Raw genomic sequence first — 24,293 nt, forward strand, 5'->3', positions numbered from 1 at the left:
GATTAACTGAAATCAATGGATGGTTTCAGAGAGCCTGGCAAGGCAGTGGTTAAGCACCCCGGCAGCGAGAACAGCAGCCACAACCCTGAACATCTGGATGGGGGGGGGCTTTGGAGCTGTCCATGGTGCCCAAAGGCAACCCGTCTTGTCGGGGGCCTCAGCCGCCCCTGGCAGGGAAGGTGGGCTAGGAGGGATGGCCAAGGAGGAGAGGTAGCCATTAGACCTGAGGGTCTGTAGGCAGTCCTGGACTTAGGACACAAAGGATGGGATGGGGAAAGAGAAGAGGAAGAGAAGTGGAACAGGGCAGACTCCTTTCCTTTGGCCAAGTGGGATGAGACACCGAAGGAATTTGTCTCCATCACAGAAGGTCTCCATGGACGTGCAAAGCGACAGAATCATGAAAAGGGGAAAACCCAAAAGAGGACTCTGAGAATTGGGCTGAGGGATGGCAGGAGGGAAGGAACTCTCTCTGGGTCTAGATTTCTCTCTCGGCATCCTGGTCAGCCTCCCTCCCTGCTGGAAGGGAAGGCTTGGATGCCACCTTCCTCCTCGGAAGGAGAAGGTGGAGTCCAGATTGCAAGAAGACAGAAATGCCCATGGAAAGAGGAAGGCAGAGTGGGGCCAATGCAGCCTCTCACCCATTGGAGCCACGGGAGGCTGAAGGGAAGCCAGGGCGAGGGGAGGGGAGGGGGCCGGCCTGAGGGGATCCGCAGTATCCTTTGCTGACAGGTCAATTAGCCCTCTGGGAGCATCCCCTCCCTCCCCCCCCCCATACCAAATTATGCACATGGAAATTGCCTGACTGACAGATGGAGCTTCAACGTCCCAGGTCATAAAATCTGCAGATAAGTGGAGGGACAGACACGGAGATGCCTAGGCCCCCCTCCCCCTCTCCCTCCCCCCTCTCTCCTTCCTTCCTTCCCTCCCCCCTCCCCCCTCTCCTTTCTCCCTCCCTCTCCCTCCCTCTCTTTCTCTCCTCCCCCTCTATCCCTCTCTCCTTCCCTTTCCCACTCTACCTCCCCCTCTCCCCCCTCTCTCTTTCCCTCCCTCTCTCCCCTCCCTCCCTCTCCCCCTTTATCTCTCCCTCTCTCCCCCTCCCTCCCCCTCTCCTTCCTCTCTGTCCCTCCCTTTCTCTAGCTCTCTTCCTCCCTCCCTCTCCCCCCTCTCCTCCCTCCCCTATCTCCCCCTCCTTCCCGTCTCTCTTTCCCTATCTATCTCTCCCTCCCCCCCTGTCTGCTTGATTTGATCTCTCCCCCTTCAGCCGCTCGGAGCAATTCATCCATGGGATAAACAGGCTGGGGAAATTAAGAGTTTCCTGCCGTTTCATTTCTCCTCTCAACATCCGGGCAGCCAGATGCATTGGGTGCTCCTCCTGCCAGAGAGAGGATTGGCAGCAGGAGGAGAATGGATCGAGTGGCAGGATCTGAACCCTTGATCCCTGCTCGGCTTTGGAAGGAGGAGACCCCCAAAAGTCTCCGCAGGGCCTCCTGATTCGTCGGACTTGGTGCCTTTTCTCAGTGACAGGGGCTGCCTTCCTGTTTAAGGCCCCCTGTTGGCTAGTTAGTTTGCACTTGCCGATGACGGGTGCAGTGGAAGAATGAAGAGGCATTCCCCACCCCCACCCCCCACCCCACTGCAGGAAGACCCTGGAGGGTGGGGTCTCTAGCAGGTCTTGTGTCCAATGGAAGAGACTCTCTCTAGCTCAGGGCTCAACTGGGGGCTCCTTGGGGCTCTCTGAGGTTGGGGGGTTTCTTGCAGACGTTTCATGACCTAACTAGGGAACATCGTCAGTGCTAGGAGGGGAACTGGGGAGGAGGAAATGGAGGAGGAGGACTGTGGGATTCTTGGTACTCCCTGAGCTTGGGTTTCCCCCCCCCCAGACATTTCCTGACCCAACTAGGTAACACAGTCAGTGCTAGAAGGGAGGAGGAGAAACAACAACAGGTAGGGGAACATGGGGGCCCTGGGGCTCTCTGGGCTCGGTGGGTTTCTTGCAGACATTTCATGACCCAACTAAGTAATATCATCAGTGGGAGGAGGAGGAGGAGGACTCTCTGGGGGAATGGGGGCTTTTTTTGTTGGCAGACGTTTCATGATCCAGCCAGATAACATCACCAGTGCTAGTGGAGAGTGGGACGATCCCTCTTTATATGCAAGTGGGAAGCTTTCAGTCTTTCTGAATCCTGTGGGTCAGTTGCGCCATCCACCAAGCCAAAGGACCGGGAGGGGGAGGGGGAGGGGGAGGTGGGGGATTAAAGCCAGAGACCGCCTCAGCCAGCACCCTCAGCGGCTGAAAAGCTTATTGGCAGAATTGAAACCAGAGGGTTCCCTGTTTCAGCAGGGGGTTGGACTAGATGACCTCCAAAGTCCCTTCCAAGTCTGTTACATAGAGTCCATAGTCGTCATCGTCTTCTTCCTCCTCCTCCTCTTCTTCCTCCTCCTCCTCCTCCTCTTCTTCTTGCTCTTCTCCTCCCCCCCCCTGCAAACCCCTCTTCCTTCTAGCACTGATCATGTTTCCTAGTTGGGTCATGAAACGTCTGCAAGAAAACCGCCAAGCTCTGAGATCCCCAAGGACCCCATAATTCACCCCAACCTACAAATATTCTCTCCATTGGACACAAGACTTGCTGCATTTCCCATTGGACTAGATGACCTCCAAGACCCCTTCCAACTTAAAAACTCTGCCCCGTATAAGTTCTGGTGCTGTCTGGATCTGGGTCTGCTTTTGCCTTGGTCGTTTGAGGTCAGAAAGCGTTTGAAGGAACTGAGCTGTAAGCACAAATATGAATTTCTAGGCTGATGTATTCAAGTGCAAATTTCCCCAATTAAACCATGAACTTTGCTAATTTATTTGGAATTCATAGCTGCAAATCCCCACCCCCACCCCCAAGGCAGCGAGGGGGCTTTGCTCTGCTTCTTTGAGGCTGGATTTCCTCCAAAGTGGGAGGGGGATTCTTTGCAGGACCCTCCTCCCTTTTAAATGTGGGGAGGGGGAAACTTGCAGTCATGACCCCGAAGTGTAAGCCAGGGGGGGTTTCTCCCCTTCCTTTTCAAGCAAGGAGGCCACGTGACTCTCTGGTGCTGGGCTGGCATTTGGAAATTCAGATTTGGGCTTCCAGCTGCAGGAGAGGAAACCTCAGTCCAGAACCCAGGAAATTAATGGAGCAGAACATTGCGGGATCCAGTTCCCTCTGCTGGGCTCCCTTCCGTTATTTGCATCTCCCCCCCCCCCCACCACCTGCAAGCTTCATGAGCCTCAGTTCAAATCTTACGCAATTGGTGAAAGGCGGAGCTGGGCTAAAATTAGCCGCCTGGTTTGGACTGAGGAGGGGCCCAGGTGTGGAAGGGGAGGGGAGGGGGTGGTGGGAGGAGCTACAAGAGCTGGGATCTGGGAGCGGATCAGGCAGGGATACCCCCCCTCCTCCTCCTCCTCTGTTGTCAGGCCACGGCAGCTGAGGTTGAAGGGATAGGGTGGGAAGGGACCCTGGAGGTCTTCTAGTCCAGCCTCCTGCTTGAAGAGGAGACCCTGTGTCCTTTCAAATGGCTCTCCAATCTCTGCTTAAAAACTTCCAAGGATGAAGGCCCTACCACTCCTCCCCTCCCCTGCCATCCCTTCTCCCCTCTTTCCTCTCTTCCCCTCTTCCTCTCCTTTTCCTTCCTCCTCTTCCTTTTCCCTTCCTTTTCGTCTTTCCTTTCCCCTCCCCTCCTCTTTTTCCCTTTGCTTCCTTTCCTTCTTTCCTTTCCTCTTCTCTTCCGTTTGCTTCCCTTCCATCTTTCCTCTCCCCTCCCTTCACCATTCTCTTCCTCCCTTCTCCCCCTCCTCTTCCTCTCCTTTTCCCTTCCCTTGCGTCTTTCCTTTCCTCTCCTCTTTCCCCTTCCTTTCCCTTCCTTCTTTTCCCTTCCCTTCCCCCCCTCTCCCCCTCCCTTCTCCCCTCTCTCCTCCTCTTTCTCTTCTTTTCCCTTCCCTTGCATCTTTCCTTTCCTCTCCTCTTTCCCCTTCCTTTCCCTTCCTTCTTTTCCCTTCCCTTCCCCCCCTCTCCCCCTCCCTTCTCCCCTCTCTCCTCCTCTTTCTCTTCTTTTCCCTTCCCTTGCATCTTTCCTTTCCTCTCCTCTTTCCCCTTCCTTTCCCTTCCTTCTTTTCCCTTCCCCTCCCCCTCTCCTCCTCCCTTCTCCCCTCTCTCCTCCTCTTCCTCTCCTTTTCCCTTCCCTTGCGTCTTTCCTTTCCTCTCCTCTTTCCCCTTCCTTTCCCTTCCTTCTTTTCCCTTCCCTTCCCCCCTCTCCCCCTCCCTTCTCCCCTCTCTCCTCCTCTTCCTCTCCTTTTCCCTTCCCTTGCGTCTTTCCTTTCCTCTCCTTTTTCCTCCTCCTTCCCTCCCCTCCCCTTTCTTCTTTTCTCTTCCCCTCCCCCCTCTCCCCCTCCCTTCTCCCCTCTCTCCTCCTCTTCCTCTCCTTTTCCCTTCCCTTGCGTCTTTCCTTTCCTCTCCTCTTTCCCCTTCCTTTCCCTTCCTTCTTTTCCCTTCCCCTCCCCCCTCTCCCCCTCCCTTCTCCCCTCTCTCCTCCTCTTCCTCTCCTTTTCCCTTCCCTTGCGTCTTTCCTTTCCTCTCCTCTTTCCTCCTTTCAATCTGAGCAGAGCTGGAAGGGACCTTGGAGGTCTTCTAGCCCAACCCCCTGCTTGAGTAGGAGACCCTAGGCCTAGACCATGGGTGCCAAACTTGGGAACTTTAAGACTTGTGGACTTCAACTCCCAAAATTCCCCAGCCAGCATAGTCTTAAAGTTCCCAAGTTTGGAGACCCCTGCCCCAGACCATTCCAGGCAAGTGCCTGTCCAGTCTCTCCTTAAAAACCTCCAGTGTTGGGGCATTTACAACTTCTGGTGGCAAGGTGTTCCACTGGTCAATTGTTCTAACTGTCAGGAAATTCCTCCTTAATTCCAGGTTGCTTCTCTCCTTGGTTAGTTTCCACCCATTGCTTCTTGTCTTGCCTTCTGGTGCCTTGGAGAACAGGTTGACTCCCCCCCTCCTCTTTTTGGCAGCCCCTCAAATATTGGTGCACTGCTATTACCCCTGGTCCCCCCTGGTCCTTCTTTCCGTTAAAGGAGCCGTACCCCAAATCCTGCAGCCGCTCTTCCTATCTTTTACCCTCCAGGCCTCCAGCCGCCCTGATTGCTTTTCTCGGCCCTTTTCCCAAAGCCTCAGCCTCTTTTCTGTGCTCCATTTGCACAACCGGCTTTCCCCGTTTTCTGGCGCTGCGCCCTGGACCTTCCGTGGGCTGCGTTGGCCCACCAGGAGTGCTCCAGCTCAGCCGCCCCCTGGCCAGGCTTGGAAGCAGCCACAGGGCCTCCGGTCCCCTAATGCTGCTCTCCCGGAGGCTCCCTCTGGGCAGGCCCCCAGTCCCCCCCCCCCGGGGTCCAGAAGCCCCGTGTGGGGGCGTCTCAGGTCATCCCTTGGGAGGTCTCTGGGAGGGACACCCCTCCCCATAATGTGCTTCTGGCCCCCAGGACTGGAAGCCTGAAAAAAAGCCTCTTCTCCACTCAGCCAGTCTGCTGGGGTGGGGTGGGGTGGGGTGGGGTGGGGTGGGGGAGAGAAAGAGAGGGATGGAGAGAGAGAAAGAGCGAGAAGATGAGAAAGAGGGGAAAGACAGCCAGAAGAAGGAAGAGGGAGGGGGAGAGAAAGATAGAAGACAGAAAAAGAGGAAGAGAGATCAAAAGAGGGAGAGGGAAAGAGAAAGAGGGAGAGAGAAAAAAGGAGAGGGAGGGGAAGAGAAAGGGAGAGAGAGAGAACAAGGGGGAGAAGGGGGGAGAAGGAGAGAGGGAGGGAGAGAAAAGGAGAGGAAGGGAGAGAGTGGGAGGGAGGGGGGGAGGAAGAAAGAGGGAACCCAATTGCCGTAATCGAGGCTTTCCTGAGCCCTAATAGGGACTTTAAAGAGAGACAATTTGCCAGCTGCCCTGCCAATTAAATTGAGCGGCCTCCTTTCCCTTCAAGGGCTCTCCGGGTCCTTCGGTGGTAATTGCAAAACCCAGCAGGTCGGAGGTTTCCACAGCCGCCCCGGGGCTAAGCAGAACGTGTGTGTGTGTGTGTGTGTGTGTGTGTGTGTGTGTGTGTGTGTGTGTAACAGCCAGACTTTCCAAATCTCACAGGATCACCTTGGCTGCCTCTGTTTGTCTTTCGCATTTGTCTTCTCCTACCTCGAAGGGTTGTTGTCAGGAGAAATTAGGAATGCTGCTCTGGGATGGGGGGGGCTGGGGGTTCAGAAGGAAAGGACTTAATTTGGGAGGCTTGTGCAGGGTGTGATTGAGATGACAAAGCTGAAGCCCCACCCCCCCACCCCCACCCCGTCAAATGGTGTTTATGGCTATGCTGGACGTATCGGCTTTCTAAAGAGTTATTGAAGTATAGAGGAAGAGTCATCCTTGTATCTCCTGTTTATATATGGCTGTTTTTATACTGGTTATCTTATTCGATGGATGGATAGACAGACAGAAGAGAGAAAGAGAAGACTGATAGATAGACAGACCGACAGACAGACAGACAGAATTTTAAATTTAGAATAGAATAACAGAATTGGAAGGGGGCTTGGAGGTCTTCTAGTCCAACCCACTTCTTAGGCAGGAAACCCTACACCACTTCAGACAAATGGTTATCCAACATCTTTAAAACTTCCAGTGTTGGGGCATTCACAACTTCTGGAGGGAATTTCTGTTCCACTGATTAATTGTTTCAACTATAATGAAATTTCTCCCTCAGTTCTAAGTTGCTTCTCTCCTTGATTCGTTTCCACCCATTGCTTCTTCTCCAGCCTTCAGGTGCTTTGGGGAATAGCTTGACTCCCTCTTCTTTGGGGCAGCCCCTCAAATACTGGAAGAGTGCTATCATGTCCCCACCCTGGTCCTTCTCTTCACCAGACTAGACATACCCAAAATTCCTGCAACCGTTCTTCATATGTTTAGTCTCCAGTCCCCTAATCCTCTTTGTTGCTCTTCTCTGCACTCTTTCTAGAGTCTCCACATCTTTTCTACAACGTGGCGACCAAAACTGAATGCCGTATTCCAAGTGTATTTCGAAAAATAATAGGAAGAAGATAGATGAAAGAAAGTAAGAAAGGAGATAGATAATAGATAGATAAATATAGATGACAGATAAATAAAGATAGAAATAGATAGATAGATAGATAGATGATAGATAGATAGATAGATAGATAGATAGATAGATAGATAGATAGATAGATAGATGGAGAGATATTGATTGAACGATGATAGATAGATAGATACTGTCCAAAGTCACTTTTTGAGATGGATGGCTACAGAAAGTAGATACCGTAAATAAAATCTAATACACACATACATGTGTTCATACATACATGCATACTCACACACACATACATTCATGCATACACGCTTGGCAAACTCCTCCCGTCCATCCCATGGGCAGCCTGTGTCCCCAAGGAGCAGCCCCCTGGCTGGTTTGGTCTCCCTGGAAAAGCCCTGGGAAGTCCTTGGAAGACTGGGGGGCGGGCGGGGGGGAGTTTACTTTCTCATAGAGGTGATCAAAGCTTCCTTTAACCTCACAGGGGGGAGCGCAACCCGGGGTAGAGACGGGCAGGGGTGGCTGGCAGATGTTTTAGCCTCATCTCCTGCCACTCATCGGCCAGGAGGCCCTTTGGGCAGCCCTTTGGAGTAAAGACTGAGTAAGACATGGTGAGAAACTGATCAAGGAGAGATTCAACCTGGAAATAAGGAGGAATTATCTGACAGTGAGAACAATCCCTTAAATGTGAGCCAGCCGTGTGAGGCAGCAGTCAAAAAAGCCAATACAATCCTGGGTTGTATAAACAGAGGCATAGAATCAAAATCACGTGGTGTTAAAGCCACTTTATAAAGCCTTAGTAAGGCCACACCTAGAGTACGGCATTCGGTTTTGGTCCCCACACTATAAAAAAGATGCAGAGAATGGAAAGAGGCAGAGAAGAGCAACCAGGATGATGAGGGGACTGGAGGCTGAAATACACAATGAACGGGTGCAGGAACTGGGCCTGGCTGGTCTAGGGAAGAGAAGGACCAGGGGAGACAGGAGAGCATCTTCCAATATTTGAGGGGCTGCCCAAGAGAGGAGGAGGGGGTCAAGCTATTTTCCAAAGCCCCTGAAGATCCAGACAAGGAATAACGAATGGAAACTGAACAAGGAAAGATTCAACCTGGAAATAAGGAGGAATTTCCTGACAGTGACAACAATCAACCCACGGAACCGAAGTTGCCTTCGGAGGTTGTGGGACCTTCATCCCTGGAGGCTCCCAAGAAGAGACCGGACTGCCATCTGTCAAAAATGGTGTAGGGTCTCCTGCTTGGGCGGGGGGTTGGACTAGATGACCTACAAGGTCCCTGCCAACTCTGTTTATCTGTCCTCTCCTCTCCTACTCAGTCTTGCTTCCGAGGCTTACGTTATGTACTCCGTTTGCACCACTGGCTCTCCCCGTTTTCTGGCTCTGCACCCTGAACCTTCGATGGGCTGAGTTGGTGCACCAGGAATGCTCAAATTGGCAAGATCTAAACACCTGGAAGACAGGCAGCCCGGATTTCCTTTCCTTCCTTCTCCCGTCTTCAATTTCCTTTCCTCCTTTTATTCTCCTCTTTTCCTGCCCTTGGCCTGACCTTCTGCCTCCTGAACGGCAGCTGAACCAGGGATTCAATCATTAAATATTTCATTTAATTCATTTCATCCTTGATTCTTGCAACTTGCCCCAATCTGCAGTCTCCGGCTGGGAGACATTACGCAGGACGAACGCAGCCCCCCCCAAAAGAGATACGAGGGAGTCCTCGCCTTTACGACCTCACAAGCGGGCCCCAAATTTCCACTGCAGAAAGAGACAGCAAATCCCTCCCTGAAGAGCTGGACAAGTGGAGAGGTTTGCCAAAGAAAAGGCAGCTTTTCCACTCCCAACAGACAGACGGACGTACAGACACACCTGGCCAGTTTGCGTGCTCGGCCAAGGGGGAGGAGGGGGGGCTGTCCGACTTGTGAGTGACAGGCAGCCCCTCTCTTCATGGCGGTTGGGAGAAGGGGAGGCCGATGGGCTCGGCAGAAGTCGGTTTCAGCTCCAGACCAACCGGCCCAGGAATGGGACCTTCGCTTTCGCTTCTGTGGAGGAAAGAAAATATTTGTAGCTCAGGATTGGAGTGAAAGCTCCTTTTTGCTCTCTGAGCTTGGGGTTTTTTCCGGCAGACGTTTCGTGACCTGACTAAGTAACATCATCAGTGCTAGAAGGAAGTGAGGAGGAGGGTAAGGAAAATGAAGGAGAAAAATGAGGAGGAGGAAGGAAGAGAAGAGGAGGAGGAGGAGGAGGACTGTGGGATCCTTGGTGTTCTCTGAGCTTTGTCATTTTCTTGCAGACATTTCATGACCCAACTAGGGAACATCATCAGTGCTAGAACGGAGGAGGAGGATTGTGAGGTCCTTGGTGCTCTCTGAGCTGTATTGTTTTCGTGCAGACGTTTCACTACCCAACTAGGGAACATCCTCAGTGCTAGTGGTGATGTTAGGTGCATGGATGATGTTCCCTAGTTGGGTAATGAAACATCTGCCAGAAAAGCACCAGACTCCGAGGGCACCCAGGAGCCCTTCCGTTCTGAATAGGCTGCCAGGCCTTGCAGGGCAGGGCAGATCCTTGGTGGCACTTTGGAAGACTCGGTTGGGTGCTGCTGATGGACCTTCCTCAGGCGACCTCCTCAAGGGACCCCTCCTCAAATCCTCTCCAGGGGGGGGGCTGCAGCGGTGGGATTCAATGCTTTTTACCACTGCTTCTGTGGGCGTGGCTTGGTGGGCGTGGCTGGGGAAGGGTCCCTCCCCATCGGCTGGGACCAGGCAAGCGGAGAAGAGGTGGGGGCCAGTCAGAGGCGGTACGGGCCCCTTCTCTGAACTGGTAAAAATCTCCGCTTCCAGTTCTCCAGAACCGCTCAGAACCTGCTGGATCTCCCCTCTGTTTCCCACCCGTTTGGGCTCCAGGAGGCCGAGATGATTTTTGTGTTCACCTCTCTCTCCCTCCTCTCTCCCTTCTGCTTCGCCCCAGGACATCTTCACGCCCGAGTGCAAATTCAAGGAGTCCGTCTTCGAAAACTACTACGTGATCTACTCCTCCACGCTGTACCGGCAGCAGGAATCGGGGAGAGCCTGGTTCTTGGGACTCAATAAAGAAGGGCAGATTATGAAAGGCAACCGAGTGAAAAAGACAAAACCGTCCTCACATTTTGTACCCAAACCCATAGAAGGTAGGAGGGGAGGGGGCCAGCGTGGGCTTGGGGGGGGGGGCTGGGGATGTCGGTCGCTTTTCTGCTTCAGACGCAGCTGGGCTCACTGACTCGAGCGAGCTGAAGTTCTACACAAAGGCTCCCTCTCCCTCTGGCCTTCCCACAGCTGAGAGACTTCCCCCCCCCCACCTGATTTGGGGAAGGGGAGGGGTTGAGCCCAGGAGGAGGTGCGGGGGTCCACGAGGGTCTTTGGGGGGGGTCAGAGAAGTCTCACTGGGCCCTTGTAGTGCAGTGGAGTAGCTCAGCTCAAGGAGGACCAAAAAGGAAAGAGGAAGAAAGGAAGAAGGGAGACCGACTGGCACCTTGTGACTCCCTTTGTTTCTTGCTTCTCATTGCTGGGTTTCTTGGAGCCTGGATCTGGTCCTGCAGATGTGCCTCCACAGCTGTCACTCACAGGGGAGGCCAGGAATCGGACCCTAAACTCAGAGTCCCACCCGGGCCGGTTCCCTCCAGGGCCTTGTGGAGTTAACCCATTGGGGGCAACGAGGAGGCTCAGCTGAATTCACCGAGGGTGGGGCTAAATCTTCTCATGAGGAAATCGGAGCCTTTGGATGGGAGACCACTAGGAAATCCCAAGGTGTGGGGTGGGTTAAGAAATAAAAAGAGGAAGAAACAATCTCAGAAGAAGGTGGGGGCGATTGGGAAAACCACTTCTGCCCTTTCCCACAATACCCGCAGAAATGCAGAGCGCTTCACTTTACGCCCAATGCTCCTCTCTTGGGACGAAAGGCCAAGAAGCCCTTTGGGGGGCCAGCCCCAAAGGCAAACGGGGTGAGTGCTGGTCAGCTTCTGAGCTCCCAAGGGACCACGGCTGGCTTGACCACAGGGGTCGCCCTGCAGGATTTCCCTGGAAACCCTGAGAGCTGATTGGCCTCAGCAATTGGGAGCCCACAAGCTTTCTTCTGAAGTAGGATCCCCTCCCTCCCTCCCTCCCTCCCTCCCTCCCTCCCTCCCTCCTTCTCATTCCCATCTTCTTCCTTCCTTCCTCCCTCCCTTCCTCCCCTGCCTCTCTCCTTCTCCTTCCCATTTCCTTCCTTCCTTCCTCCCTCCCTTCCTCCCCTGCCTCTCTCCTTCTCCTTCCCATTTCCTTCCTTCCTTCCTCCCTCCCTCCTTCTCATTCCCATCTTCTTCCTTCCTTCCTTCCTTCCTTCCTTCCTCCCTTCCTCCCTCCCTTCCTCCCTTCCTCGCCTGCCTCTCTCCTTCTCCTTCCCATTTCCTTCCTTCCTCCCTTCCTCCCTCTCTCCTTCTCATGCCCATCTTCCTTCCTTCCTTCCTTCCTTCCTTCCTTCCTTCCTCCCCTGCCTCTCTCCTTCTCCTTCCCATTTCCTTCCTTCCTCCCTCCCTCCCTCTCTCCTTCTCATTCCCATCTTCTTCCTTCCTTCCTTCCTTCCTTCCTTCCTCCCCTGCCTCTCTCCTTCTCCTTCCCATTTCCTTCCTTCCTTCCTTCCTCCCTCCCTCCCTCCTTCCCTCCCTTCTTCCCTCCCTCCCTCCTTCTCATTCCCATCTTCTTCCTTCCCCCTTCCTTCCTCCCCTGCCTCTCTCCTTCTCATTCCCATTTCCTTCCTTCTTTCCTTCCTTCCTTCCTCCCTCCCTCCCTTCCTCCCTCCCTCCTTCTCATTCCCATCTTCTTCCTTCCCCCTTCCTTCCTCCCCTGCCTCTCTCCTTCTCCTTCCCATTTCCTTCCTTCCTCCCTCCCTCCCTCCCTCTCTCCTTCTCATTCCCATCTTCTTCCTTCCTTCCTTCCTTCCTTCCTTCCTCCCCTGCCTCTCTCCTTCTCCTTCCCATTTCCTTCCTTCCTTCCTCCCTCCCTCCCTCCCTCCTTCCCTCCCTTCTTCCCTCCCTCCCTCCTTCTCATTCCCATCTTCTTCCTTCCTTCCTCCCTCCCTTCCTCCCCTGCCTCTCTCCTTCTCCTTCCCATTTCCTTCCTTCCTTCCTCCCTCCCTCCTTCTCATTCCCATCTTCTTCCTTCCTTCCTTCCTTCCTTCCTCCCTTCCTCCCTCCCTTCCTCGCCTGCCTCTCTCCTTCTCCTTCCCATTTCCTTCCTTCCTCCTTCCTCCCTCTCTCCTTCTCATGCCCATCTTCCTTCCTTCCTTCCTTCCTTCCTTCCTTCCTTCATTCATTCATTCATTCCTTCCTCCCCTGCCTCTCTCCTTCTCCTTCCCATTTCCTTCCTTCCTCCCTCCCTCCCTCTCTCCTTCTCATTCCCATCTTCTTCCTTCCTTCCTTCCTTCCTTCCTTCCTTCCTCCCCTGCCTCTCTCCTTCTCCTTCCCATTTCCTTCCTTCCTTCCTCCCTCCCTCCCTCCTTCCCTCCCTTCTTCCCTCCCTCCCTCCTTCTCATTCCCATCTTCTTCCTTCCCCCTTCCTTCCTCCCCTGCCTCTCTCCTTCTCATTCCCATTTCCTTCCTTCTTTCTTTCCTTCCTTCCTTCCTTCCTTCCTTCCTTCCTTCCTTCCTTCCTTCCTTCCTTCCTTCCTTCCTCCCTTCCTCCCTCCCTCCTTCTCATTCCCATCTTCTTCCTTCCCCCTTCCTTCCTCCCCTGCCTCTCTCCTTCTCATTCCCATTTCCTTCCTTCCTTCCTTCCTTCCTCCCTCCCTCCCTCCCTTCCTTCCTCCCTCCCTCCTTCTCATTCCCATCTTCTTCCTTCCCCCTTCCTTCCTCCCTGCCTCTCTCCTTCTCCTTCCCATTTCCTTCCTTCCTTCCTCCCTCCCTCCCTTCCTCCCTCCCTCCTTCTCATTCCCATCTTCTTCCTTCCCCCTTCCTTCCTCCCCTGCCTCTCTCCTTCTCATTCCCATTTCCTTCCTTCCTTCCTTCCTTCCTTCCTTCCTTCCTTCCTTCCTTCCTCCCTCCCTCCCTCCCTTCCTTCCTCCCTCCCTCCTTCTCATTCCCATCTTCTTCCTTCCCCCTTCCTTCCTCCCCTGCCTCTCTCCTTCTCCTTCCCATTTCCTTCCTTCCTCCCTCCCTCCCTCCCTTCCTTCCTCCCTCCCTCCTTCTCATTCCCATCTTCTTCCTTCCCCCTTCCTTCCTCCCCTGCCTCTCTCCTTCTCCTTCCCATTTCCTTCCTTCCTTCCTCCCTCCCTCCCTTCCTTCCTCCCTCCCTCCTTCTCATTCCCATCTTCTTCCTTCCCCCTTCCTTCCTCCCCTGCCTCTCTCCTTCTCCTTCCCATTTCCTTCCTTCCTCCCTCCCTCCCTCCCTTCCTTCCTCCCTCCCTCCTTCTCATTCCCATCTTCTTCCTTCCCCCTTCCTTCCTCCCCTGCCTCTCTCCTTCTCCTTCCCATTTCCTTCCTTCCTTCCTCCCTCCCTCCCTTCCTTCCTCCCTCCCTCCTTCTCATTCCCATCTTCTTCCTTCCCCCTTCCTTCCTCCCCTGCCTCTCTCCTTCTCATTCCCATTTCCTTCCTCCCTCCCTCCGTCCCCCTCATTCCTCCCCAGGGGCAACCGCCCTCTGACCTTGAGCTCACCATTGGGGGCGGGGGGGGCTGTGCAGGCAAAGGACGGTGAGCACAATCTGCAAGGCTCCCCATGATGACCCACAGTGGTGGGGGGTCCAAGGGGGGCTCCTTTGCTGGGTGCCAAAAGACGTGCAAAGCTGAAGGGATCCTTGAGGCTCTCAGAGCCCCCCCTGCTCAGTGGTCCGCAGTCCAAGAGCGCATCGCTGCGAGAGCCTCCGTCCAGCTTCTCCTTGGAGACCCCCAGAAAACAGGAGCCCCTCTGAGCCCCCCCCAGCCCTTCCCCTGCCCCCCTCAGCCGGCAACCTCCTCCCCTTGTGCCACCTCTGATCCTGGCCTTTCAGCACCCAAAGAGGGTCTGGGGTCCCCATCTTGAAGGCTCAACCAGCCCAACTCTGGAGTATCCGGGGCTGATCCAGCCCCCTCCCCTCCCCCTCTCTGCTATTCACGGAGATTGCTGACCCCTCCCAAGCCAGCTGCCTTTGGGGGGACCCCCCCTCCTTCAGCCTTAATTTGGGATATGATGTCCTGGATTTGCACGCCTCCAAGCCCCCTCCCTCCCCAGAACCTTTCCCCCTGCTCCTCTGCAGCAGCCGGGGCAGGACGGTGGGCCATCCTCCGCTTACAGACATCCATTTAGTGACAATTCAAAGTTACACGGCTCTGAAAAACCTGACTTATGACGGTGATTCAGCCGTTTAGCAGCAGGTTCATATTTATGACGGTTGCCGTGTCCAGGAATCAAGTGATCCCCTTTTGTGACCATCCGATCAGCAAAGTCAATGGGGAAGATGGATTCACTTAACAACCCTATTATTAACTGAACAACGGCAGGGATTCACTTAACAACCGTGGCAAATAAGGTCGTAAAATGGAGTGAAACTCATTTAACAACCGCTTTCCGTAGCATTGAAAATTTGGGGCTCTGTGGTGGTCATAAAGTAGAGGACACCCTCTATATAAACTGATACAGGTAGTCCTTGATTTATAACAGTTCATTTAGTGACTATTTGAAGTTACAAAAGTGACATGACCGTTTTTCACAATTACGACCTTTGCAACATCCCCATGGTCACGCGGTCTGACTCACATCTATGACGGTCGCAGTACTCGGGTTCAGTGATCCCCTTTGAAGACCTTCCGACAAGCAAAATCAAGGGAGAAGCCAGATTCTCAATAACATAACAACCGCAAGGTTTCACTTAACAACAGCAGCAAGGAAGGTCGTAAAACGGGGCAAAGCTCCATAACTGTCTTCAACGGGGAAGCCAGATTCACTTAACAGCCGTGCTGTTCACTGAACAACGGCAGTGATTCACTTAACGGTGGCAAGGAAGGTCTTAAAACGAGGCAAAACACCCTTCGCCAATGTCTCACTCAGCAACCATAAATTCTGGCCTCCATTGTGGTCGTATGTCGAGGAGCCCCATAGGATGGCTTGAAGGGCACCAATCCGCCCATCAGAGAAAGTGGGGAGGCTTTGGAGTTGTGGGTCCAGGCAGGTTATGATGTTTTTTTAAGGGCAATTTCTGGAGCAGATGCAGGCGAGAAAAAGGGACCGACTGGATCCTGGCAGATTCTTCCTGCAACACGGGAGAATTTGCAGCCTGTCAAATCGGTCTGGGAGGTGAAGCCAAGGACAAACTCCCTCCCTCCCTCCCTTCGTAATCCCAAGAAGGTCCTGGCAATTTACGGCTGGAGGCGCATCTGAGAGAGCGGGCTAATTCGAGAACCAGATTAAATGGGTGGCGTTCAGGGGGGGGAGGGGGGGCAGGCCCCCAATTCTGATGCCTGCAAACTCTCCTTCCAGCCCAAAGCGAAGGGCCAGGTGGGCTGCGTGGAGAAACAAGGTAGAGAAAGCTGGGAGGTTTTTTTTTTAAAAAAAGATCTGAGACAGAGAATAAAATGTCGGGGATCTTAGATCGATAAAGTGTCAGGAAATTAAATCATAAAACTCAGTATAAAAGCTGAGAAACAAACAGCTAAATTGGGTATTTATCGATTGTCCAAATTGGATGACGAAGAAGTTGAAAGATGGTCCCCTCTAGGGAGGCATCTCCAAACTTGGCAACTTGATGAGACCTGTGGACTTCAAGGCCCAGAATTCTATGCTGGCTGGGGAATTCTGGGAGTTGAAGTCCACAGATCTTAAAGTTGCCAAGGTTGGACACCCCTTTCTTGGATGAAGCTTGTGATTCTGGGGGCTTTTTAGCCCAGAGAGGAGGCGAGTGAACGTCTACCGAAGCATGGAAGCTGTTCACCAAGTGGACAAGGAGAAGCTGCGTCCCTCTTCTCCGAAAACCAGACCCAGAAGTGACCCAGTGACACGGATCGTCTGCAAGACCGAAGAGACACAAAAGACTCCCCCCCCCCACAACACAACACACAATTCAAGCTTTGGCTGTCAGGTTTCCGAAAGATGCCCTAATTGATTCATGAGCCTCGAGCCAAGTTTCAAAAGCAAACCAGTCATTTATTAGGCAGGGCCTTTTTTGCAGTCAGAGCTCAGCCTCATTTGAATTATGGGTGGACTTCACCCCCGTTCCTTCCCTCCCCTCAGTCTGTGTCATAAATCACATTCTCCAACAAGGTACACCCCTCCCTATTCTGAGCAGGGCTTGGCTGATGTTCTTACAGCTAGTCCTTGACTTATGACCACAGATGAGCTCCAAAATTCCATTGCTAAGCCAGACAGTTATTAAGTGAGTTTTCCCCATATTATGACCTTTCTTGCTACTGTTGTTAAAGGGAATCTGCAGTTGTGAAATTAGTCACAAGGTTGTTAAGTGAATCTGGCTTTCCCGTTGACTTTGCTTGTCAGAAGGTCGCAAAAGGGGATCACATGAACCCCCCCCCCAAGACAAAAAAAATGGTCATAAATATGAGTTAGTTGGCAAGCATTTGAACTTGCGTCACGTGACCTTGGGGATGCTGCAATGGTTGTTAAGTGTAAAAAATGGTCATAAGTCACTTTTTTCAGTGCTGTTGTAACTTTGAACGGTCACTAAATGAAATATTTTAAGTCAAGGACTACCTAATTTACTTTCACAAGCCACAAACAAATGCAACAACAAAGGCCATGAATCTTAGACTTTAGTAAGGCATTCAACAAAATAGACCATAACCTTCTTCTTGGAAGGCTAGAAAAATGTGGGATAGAAGACATCCTCACCACCAGATGGATTTGTAACTGGCTGACAAACTGTACTCAACGAGAAGTTTTTGGCAGTATTACACCTATATGGAGAGAAGCAAGCAGTGGGGCACCCCAAGGCTCCGTCTTAGGCCCAGGACTCCTCAATATCTTCATGAATGATATGGAGTAGATGAGGGAGCAGAAGGGGAACTCATGCAATTTGCAGCTGGCAGGAACAGCCAACAGCCCAGAAGACGAAGCTCAGGATCCAGAGAGATCTTGACAGACTTGAACAATGGACGTTATCCAACAACAGGACATTTAATGAGGAGAAAAGCCAAGTTTTACACCTGGGCAGGAAAAGCCAAAGGGACAAGCACAGAATAGGTGACACCTGCCTCAAAAACAAGAACTGTGAAGAGGGACCTTGGAGTCCTTGTGAAAGGTCCCTTAAACGTGAGCCAGCCGTGTGAGGCAGCAGCCAAAAAAGAAAATCCAATCCTCCGTTCTATAAACAGAGGCATAGAATCAAAATCACGTGGTGTTAAAACCACTTTATAAAGCCTTAGTAAGGCCACACTTGGAATCTCACATCTGGTTCTCGTCCAAAAATATGTTGAGAGTCTAGAAAGAGAGCAGAGAAGAGCAACGAGGATGATGAGAGGACTGGAGGCTAAAACATACAAAGAACGGTTGCAGGAAGTGGGCCTGGCTGGTCTAGGGAAGAGAAGGACCAGGGGAGACATGAAAGCAGTGTTCTAATGTTTGAGGGGCTGCCACAGACAGGAGGAAGAGGGGTCAAGCTGTTTTCCAAAGCCCCTTAAGGCCAGACAAGGAATAATGGATGGAAACTGACCAAGGAGAGATTCAACCTGGAAATAAGGAGGAATTTCCTGACGGGGAGAACCATCAATCCATGGAACAGAAGTTGCCTTTGGAGGTTCTGGGAGCTTCATCCCTGGAGGCTTTCGAGAAGAGACTGGACTGCCATCTGTCAGACATGGTGCAGGGTCTCCTTCTTGGGTGGGGGGGTTGGACTAGATGACCTACAAGGGCCCTTCCAGCTCCATTATTCTTCTAAAAAGTCATTGGGGGAAGCCAGACTCCCTCGTGCAAGAACAGCAGAAATGTTGCACTTGTCTGGTGGGACGGGGGGGGGGGGGGGCTACTGAGTCGGGTTGCAAGGTGGTTGTGCATTGGGGGGGGGTGCTGGTGGGTCCCATGCCTTGACTCCCTCTCTCTCTCTCTCCCACCCGCAGTGTGCATGTACAGAGAGCCTTCCCTGCATGAGATCGGAGAGAAGCAAGGACGTTCTCGGAAGAGTTCGGGGACGCCTACCATGAACGGAGGCAAAGTGGTCAACCAGGACTCCACATAGCCTGACCAAGTGCCCACCACCAACACCTTCCTCCTCCTCCTCTTCCTCCTCCTCTCGGGGGGCCTCTCCCTGCCACTTGCCCACCGCCCCCTGCCCGCCCGCCCACCCGCCCCACACCCCCGCGAGGCTGGAGCCAAGATCCACGGGCGACTTCTCTCCACGTAGGATGAGGCCTCTGCGCCTCCTGCCCTGGGACAGAGTCCAGCGTACACGAAGAGACCCCCACCCACACTCCCCCCTGAAAGGGAATGTATATTCAAGTGAGTGGAGGAGGCCAGGAGAGCTTCATTGAATATAGATTCCACCTGGACTCTCATTTCCATTCGAAACAGCAAAACTCTGCTTGGATGGGGGAATTGGTCAACTCTGCATAACAATTATTATTATTATTATTATTATAAATAAATTATTATCTATCTATAATAAATACATAATAAAGGTGTTATCTTTAAAAATAAAACAGATTTGCTTTTTGGAGACGTGAACTTTCTTTGTGATAGGGGAGCGGAGGGAGAAAGTTGAACGAATCGGAAACGGCAGGACTTTTGGGCTGGGTGTATGTACGAGGGAGGGGCAGGAGAGCCAGCCCTGGGTGCAAAGAAGGGGGAGGGGCAAGCAGGAAGGACTCTTGCAGGATCCAGTCTGGGTCAGCTACAGAACCAGAGGTTTAGTCTTCTGAGCTTTCGGACTCATGCTGGAGCCCATCCTCCCACCGCGGTGGACAAGGACATACATTGAATTTTGCAGCTACTAAGATTGTTGGACGAGCAGGTACAAAAACAGCCGGTGGGGGGAAGTGATGGAAGCCTGGGAAATGGTAACCTTGTCAGTCAACAGAAATGCTGATTCAGGAGCCGGCTTAATAGCTGGCCATCAACGCTCAAATCAGCAACTAAAACTCTACCCGCAATCAGGCACTTCATAAATACCAGGCATGGAATATCCCACCTTCTGGCGAGAGAGACGCTCACTGAGGATGATGGGCTCCAGCAAGAGTCCAAAATCTCGGAAGATGAAACCTCCAGTCCCGGTGACTGATCCGAATTGGATCCTGCAACATTATCCAGGGACATGTAGATTCGCCTTTATTCGTCTCAATCTTTTGCATGATTTTTTATTTTATTTTAATTTCATTATTTTACAATTTTTGGTGCTTTATTTTTTATTTTATTATTTGTATCCCACTTCATTTATTTTAACAAATAAGGTGGTGAAGGCATCCAACGCGCCTCCCGTCTCCTCTTTCTCCTGGGGAAATTAAGGAGGGGATGGGTGGGGGCTGTTTTTGCAAAAGGGATTTCGGAAGATTGGACCCAGGGGGACTTCCTTGATCTGTTGCTTTGCTTGTTGTTTCGGGGGGAGGGGAGGGGGGGCGTAAGAACATGTCGGGGGGGGGGGATCCAAGATGGTTTTTTTGGCACTGAAGACATCTTGGCTTGTTTAACCTTTCCAGGATCCCTTCGTCCTAATGGCCGGCTAGATTTTTTTTTCCTAACTCAACTGTGTTCTCCCATTGACTATTATTGTTCTTTCTCATTCCCCCCCCCTTCCTCTCGCTCTCATATCTGCCATTTCTGTCATCTATCATGTCCATCATCTTATCACCTATCTGTTTATTTCTATCATCTCTATAATCTTCATCATCTATCATCTATTTATATGTATATCATTCCCCTTTCCCTCCTCCCTTTTCCTTTCCTTTCTTTCTCCTTCTCCTTCTGCCCCCCCCCCCCTCCTTATTTCATTACTCAAAGCAACTCTGGGCAGCTGACAATCCCATAAAATCATAAATATAAAAGCATTAAAATTAGCCACAATTAAGTCAAGACTAAAAATAAGAGCTGGGGAGGTGTGGGGGAGGTGTGGGCAGAAAGCTTGTCAGTCATTCCACCAACCGCCAGTTCAGCTCCTTATGGCCAGCTCGAAAAGGAAGAAAACGGAGAATAAAAGCTCCACTCCCTGGTCCACCATGTCCATCCTTCCTCCCGAAAGCAAAGGCTGTGTGTGTGTGTGTGTGTGTGTATTTCAGAAGCTGGGGGAGGGTGTACAATTCAGAATCTTTAGGTGCTCCATGACTGGAGGGTTTTAAGGAGAGACTCGTCTGAAATGGCCTAGGGTCTCCTGCTTTTGCAGGGGGTTGGACTAGAAGGCCTCCAGGGTCCCTTCCAACTTCTGTAATATTCTGTTAATTTTCCCTTTTGCTCCTTAATGTTCAGGGCAGTTCGTTCACTAGCACCAAAGGTTCCTTCTATGGCATAGATTGAGGTTGGGGGGGGGGGAGGTCTCGGGAAATCTCACCCATGCCGGTGACCCCATGGCAGAAGAAATCCGTGGGGCAGACCCACTCCCTTGGCTTCTCCAGAGGACAGCAACCCATTCATTCCCCTTTGGACAAACATGCTCGGATGCTCCGGGCTCAACACTCCAGGGAGCCACCTCTCGGGCTGCTCTTGCTGTGGGGCAGAGCCAAGGTGGCAGATTTCACAGCCTGCCATTCTGAGGCTCTGCTTCTTCAGCGTTCTATTATTCTATTATTTCGGAGACCTCGCATCACCTGGTGGCCTCCCTTCCCATTCTGCCCACTTTTAAACCTCATCGGATGGAGGCTGCACTCCTCCTGGGAGGATTGAGAGCCTTTAGGAAAGCAGGAAAGCTCTCCTCCTCTTGGGCCATATCTTAAACCAGGGGTGTCCAAACTTGGGAACTTTAAGACTTGTGGACTTCAAATTCTGGGAGTTGAAGTCCACAAGTCCTAAAGTTCCCATGTTTGGACACCCCTTATTTATTATTTATTTATTTATTTATTTATTTATTTATTGTTTGTTTGTTTGTTTGTTTGTTTGTTTGTTTGTTTATTTATTTATTTATTTATTTATTTATTTATTTCTCCCCACAGGGACTCGGGGCGATGTACACAAGCAACAGTCAGCACAGTGTCATACAGAGGAGGTAAAAAATAAATAAATAATTACAATACTGAACAAGGTTAAAACCCCAATGACATTAATAGTTTAAAAACTAAAATTAACAATTAAAAATGACCTAGGGGTGGAAAAGTTGTCGAATTATGCCAGGCCGGCTAGCCGAAACAGGTGGGTCTTCAGTTTACTGCAGAAGGAGCGGAGATCGGTTGTTGTTCTAATGTCTGGGGGGAGGTCGTTCCAAAGGGTAGGGCCCGCCACAGAGAAGGACCTACTCCTGGGCACCGCCCTCTGACAATCTCTAGAGGACGGCACCCGGAGGAGACCCTCTCTGTGTGAGCGAATGGGTCGCAGGGATGTATGGGGCAGGACACGATCCCGCAGGTAACTAGGCCCTATGCCATGGAGCGCTTTGAAGATGGTAACTAACACCTTGAAGCGCACCCGGTAGGCCACAGGAAGCCAGTGCAGCTCGCGCAGGAGCGGTGTTATATGGGAGAACCTCGATCTCCCCATAATTACCCGCGCGGCTGCATTCTGGACCAACTGCAGTCTCCGGGTGCACCTCAAGGGGAGCCCCATGTAGAGAGCATTACAGTAGTCCAGGCGAGACGTCACCAGCGCGTGAGTGACTGTGTGCAGGGCCTCCCGGTCCAAAAGGGGTCGCAATTGGCGCACCAGGCGAACCTGGTGGAATGTCCCCCTCGCCACGGCTGCCACATGATCTTCCATAGCCAGCCGGGCATCAAGGAGGACGCCCAAATTGCGTGCCCGTTCCACCGGGGCTAATTGTTCATCCCCGATGGCCAGCGATGGAATGTGCTGGTTGTACCGGGGTGCCGGAAGCCACAGCCACTCTGTCTTGGAGGGGTTGAGCTTGAGCCTGTTGTCACCCATCCAGACCCGCACAGCTTCCAGACAACGGGACATCACTTCAACAGCCTCGTTGGGGTGGTTTGGGGTGGAAATATACAGCTGAGTGTCATCAGCGTACAGATGATATCTCACCCCAAAACCACGGATGATCTCGCCCAGCAATTTCATATATATGTTGAACAGGAGAGGCGAGAGGATCGACCCCTGTGGGACCCCACAAGTGAGGGGCCTCGGGGTCGACCTCTGCTCCCCTGTCAACACACATTGCATCCGGCCAGAGAGGTAGGAGCGGAACCACCGCAATACGGTGCCCCCGATCCCCAACCCCTCCAGACGGCGCAATAGGATACCATGGTCGATGGTATCGAAAGCCGCCGAGAGGTCTAATAGGACAAGGATGGAGGAACAACCCCCATCCTTTGCCCTCCAGAGATCATCCACCAATGCGACCAAGGCCGTCTCCGTGCTGTGACCGGGTCGGAAGCCGGACTGGCGCGGGTCTAGATAATCATCTTCCTCCAGGTGACGCGGGAACTGCTGAGCCACCACACTCTCAACAACCTTCGCTAAAAAAGGAAGGTTGGAGACAGGACGATAATTTGCTAGCTCCTTTGGGTCCAGAGAAGGCTTCTTGAGCAGGGGTCTCACCACCGCCTCTTTCAAGGCGGTTGGTAAAAGGCCCTCACCCAACGAAGCGTTCACCAGTCCCAGTAGCCAGGCTCGTGAACCCTCCCAGGAAGCCAGTACCAACCAGGAGGGGCACGGGTCCAATAAACATGTGGTGGCTCGCAGTCGCCCGCGCAACCTGTCCAAATCTTCGGTGACAACAGGGTCAAACTCCTCCCAGCGTGGAATCTCAAGACTAGCCTCGGACGCCCCCCCTGGAGCACTGGAGTGGGTCCACCCCCTCCGGATCTGATCAATTTTATCCTGCAGGTATTCCCCAAAATCCTCTGCCCTGCCCTGCAATGGGGGGTCCCGTTGTCCCTGCAACAGCAGGGAGCGGGTCACCCGAAACAGGGCGGTAGGGCGGTTCTCTGCGGACGCTATAAGAGTGGCACAATATTGACGTTTGGCCACCCTTATTGCCACAAGGTAGGTCCTTAAGTAGGCTCTTACCTGTGTTCGATCGGATTCGGAGCGGGAGGATCTCCACTTGTTCTCTAGGCGTCTCCTGTGGCGTTTCATCGCCCTTAGCTCCCCGTTAAACCAGGGAGCCCGAGTCGATCATTGCCATCGGAGAGGCCGCAAAGGCGCAACCCGGTCCAAGGCCCCGGCGGCCGCACTGTTCCACGCGGCTACCAGGTCCTCTGCCCAGGAGCGGGACAGGTCTGCAGGAGGTGGCCCAAGCTCCGCCTGGAACCTGTTGTGGCCCAGCCGGTGCCGGTGCTGCTGCCACCAGACTCCGACAGCGAGGTGTCCTCTGAGTCGGCTCAAGAGGAGGTGGGGGACCCTGGACAGGGTTCCGACGCTGAGCAGGGCGCAGAGAGGCTGGTTGGCCACCAGGGGGCGCCTGAGGCATGGAGCAGTGGTGAAAGCCAAAGGAAGGGGGCTCCTGATGTCATGCCTTGGAGCAGTGGAGAGGAGTCACAGGACAGTGAGTCAGACAGCAGTGAGCTATTAGATGCTCGTTACCGACGTGCTACCCGGCGTAAGGAGCAATTGAGCAATTACCGGAGGTAATGGCTCTCAGCTGCTGATCATTAGACTCCTCTCCAGACTATAAAGGGACTGCTTGTGGACACACCCTTTGCAGGAATCAACTGATCATTGGAGTTGGAGAAGCTCAGATCTGTGTCGTACTTTGGCAGGCTGGATTGCTGCTAAAGGTTTTACCTGGATTACTGTCAATCTGTTCCCTGGACCTTGGCTGCTAAGGTGATTATCTGGAGCTTGGTAGCTGGATTGCTGCCAAGGGGTGTCGCTGTAGCTGGATTGCTGCCCAGAGTGCTATCTTGACCTTGGCAGGCTGGATTGCTGCCAAGGTGGAACCTGTATTTCAATAAACATCTTTGAAGAGACTTTGTGTCGGAGTGTCTTGGTATACAAGAGGAGGGGGTCAGAACAGGAACCTATCTGGTTCCATCAGACGCCTGGGGCGGAACCATCTGGGACCAGCTGGCTCCGCCTCCCCGCGGCGGGGGGTAGCGCCAGGGAAGTCCAGTTGGAGAAGTGAGTGATCTGACCATGACAGGGGCGTGATGACTAAATTCCCTCTTCCCAGATCACTCGTCCACTGGTCG

At 52.7% G+C, this 24,293-nt stretch overlaps 1 protein-coding gene across 3 annotated transcripts in view; it reads left to right on the plus strand.

Annotated features, from left to right (window-relative positions):
- Positions 1–18,721, plus strand: part of FGF12 (fibroblast growth factor 12) — a 162,802-nt gene extending 144,081 nt beyond the window's left edge. For all 3 annotated transcript variants that reach the window (XM_081955546.1, XM_081955547.1, XM_081955545.1), the window contains 2 exons: positions 10,057–10,255; positions 18,135–18,721. In XM_081955546.1, the coding sequence (XP_081811672.1) occupies positions 10,057–10,255; positions 18,135–18,253 (318 nt within the window). In that variant the 3' untranslated portion in view covers positions 18,254–18,721. The remainder of the gene's footprint in view (positions 1–10,056; positions 10,256–18,134) is intronic.
- The last annotated feature ends 5,572 nt before the right edge of the window (positions 18,722–24,293 follow it).

This window comes from Natrix helvetica, assembly GCF_964273705.1.
Source record: "Natrix helvetica genome assembly, chromosome: 5".
Lineage (NCBI taxonomy): Eukaryota > Metazoa > Chordata > Lepidosauria > Squamata > Natricidae > Natrix > Natrix helvetica.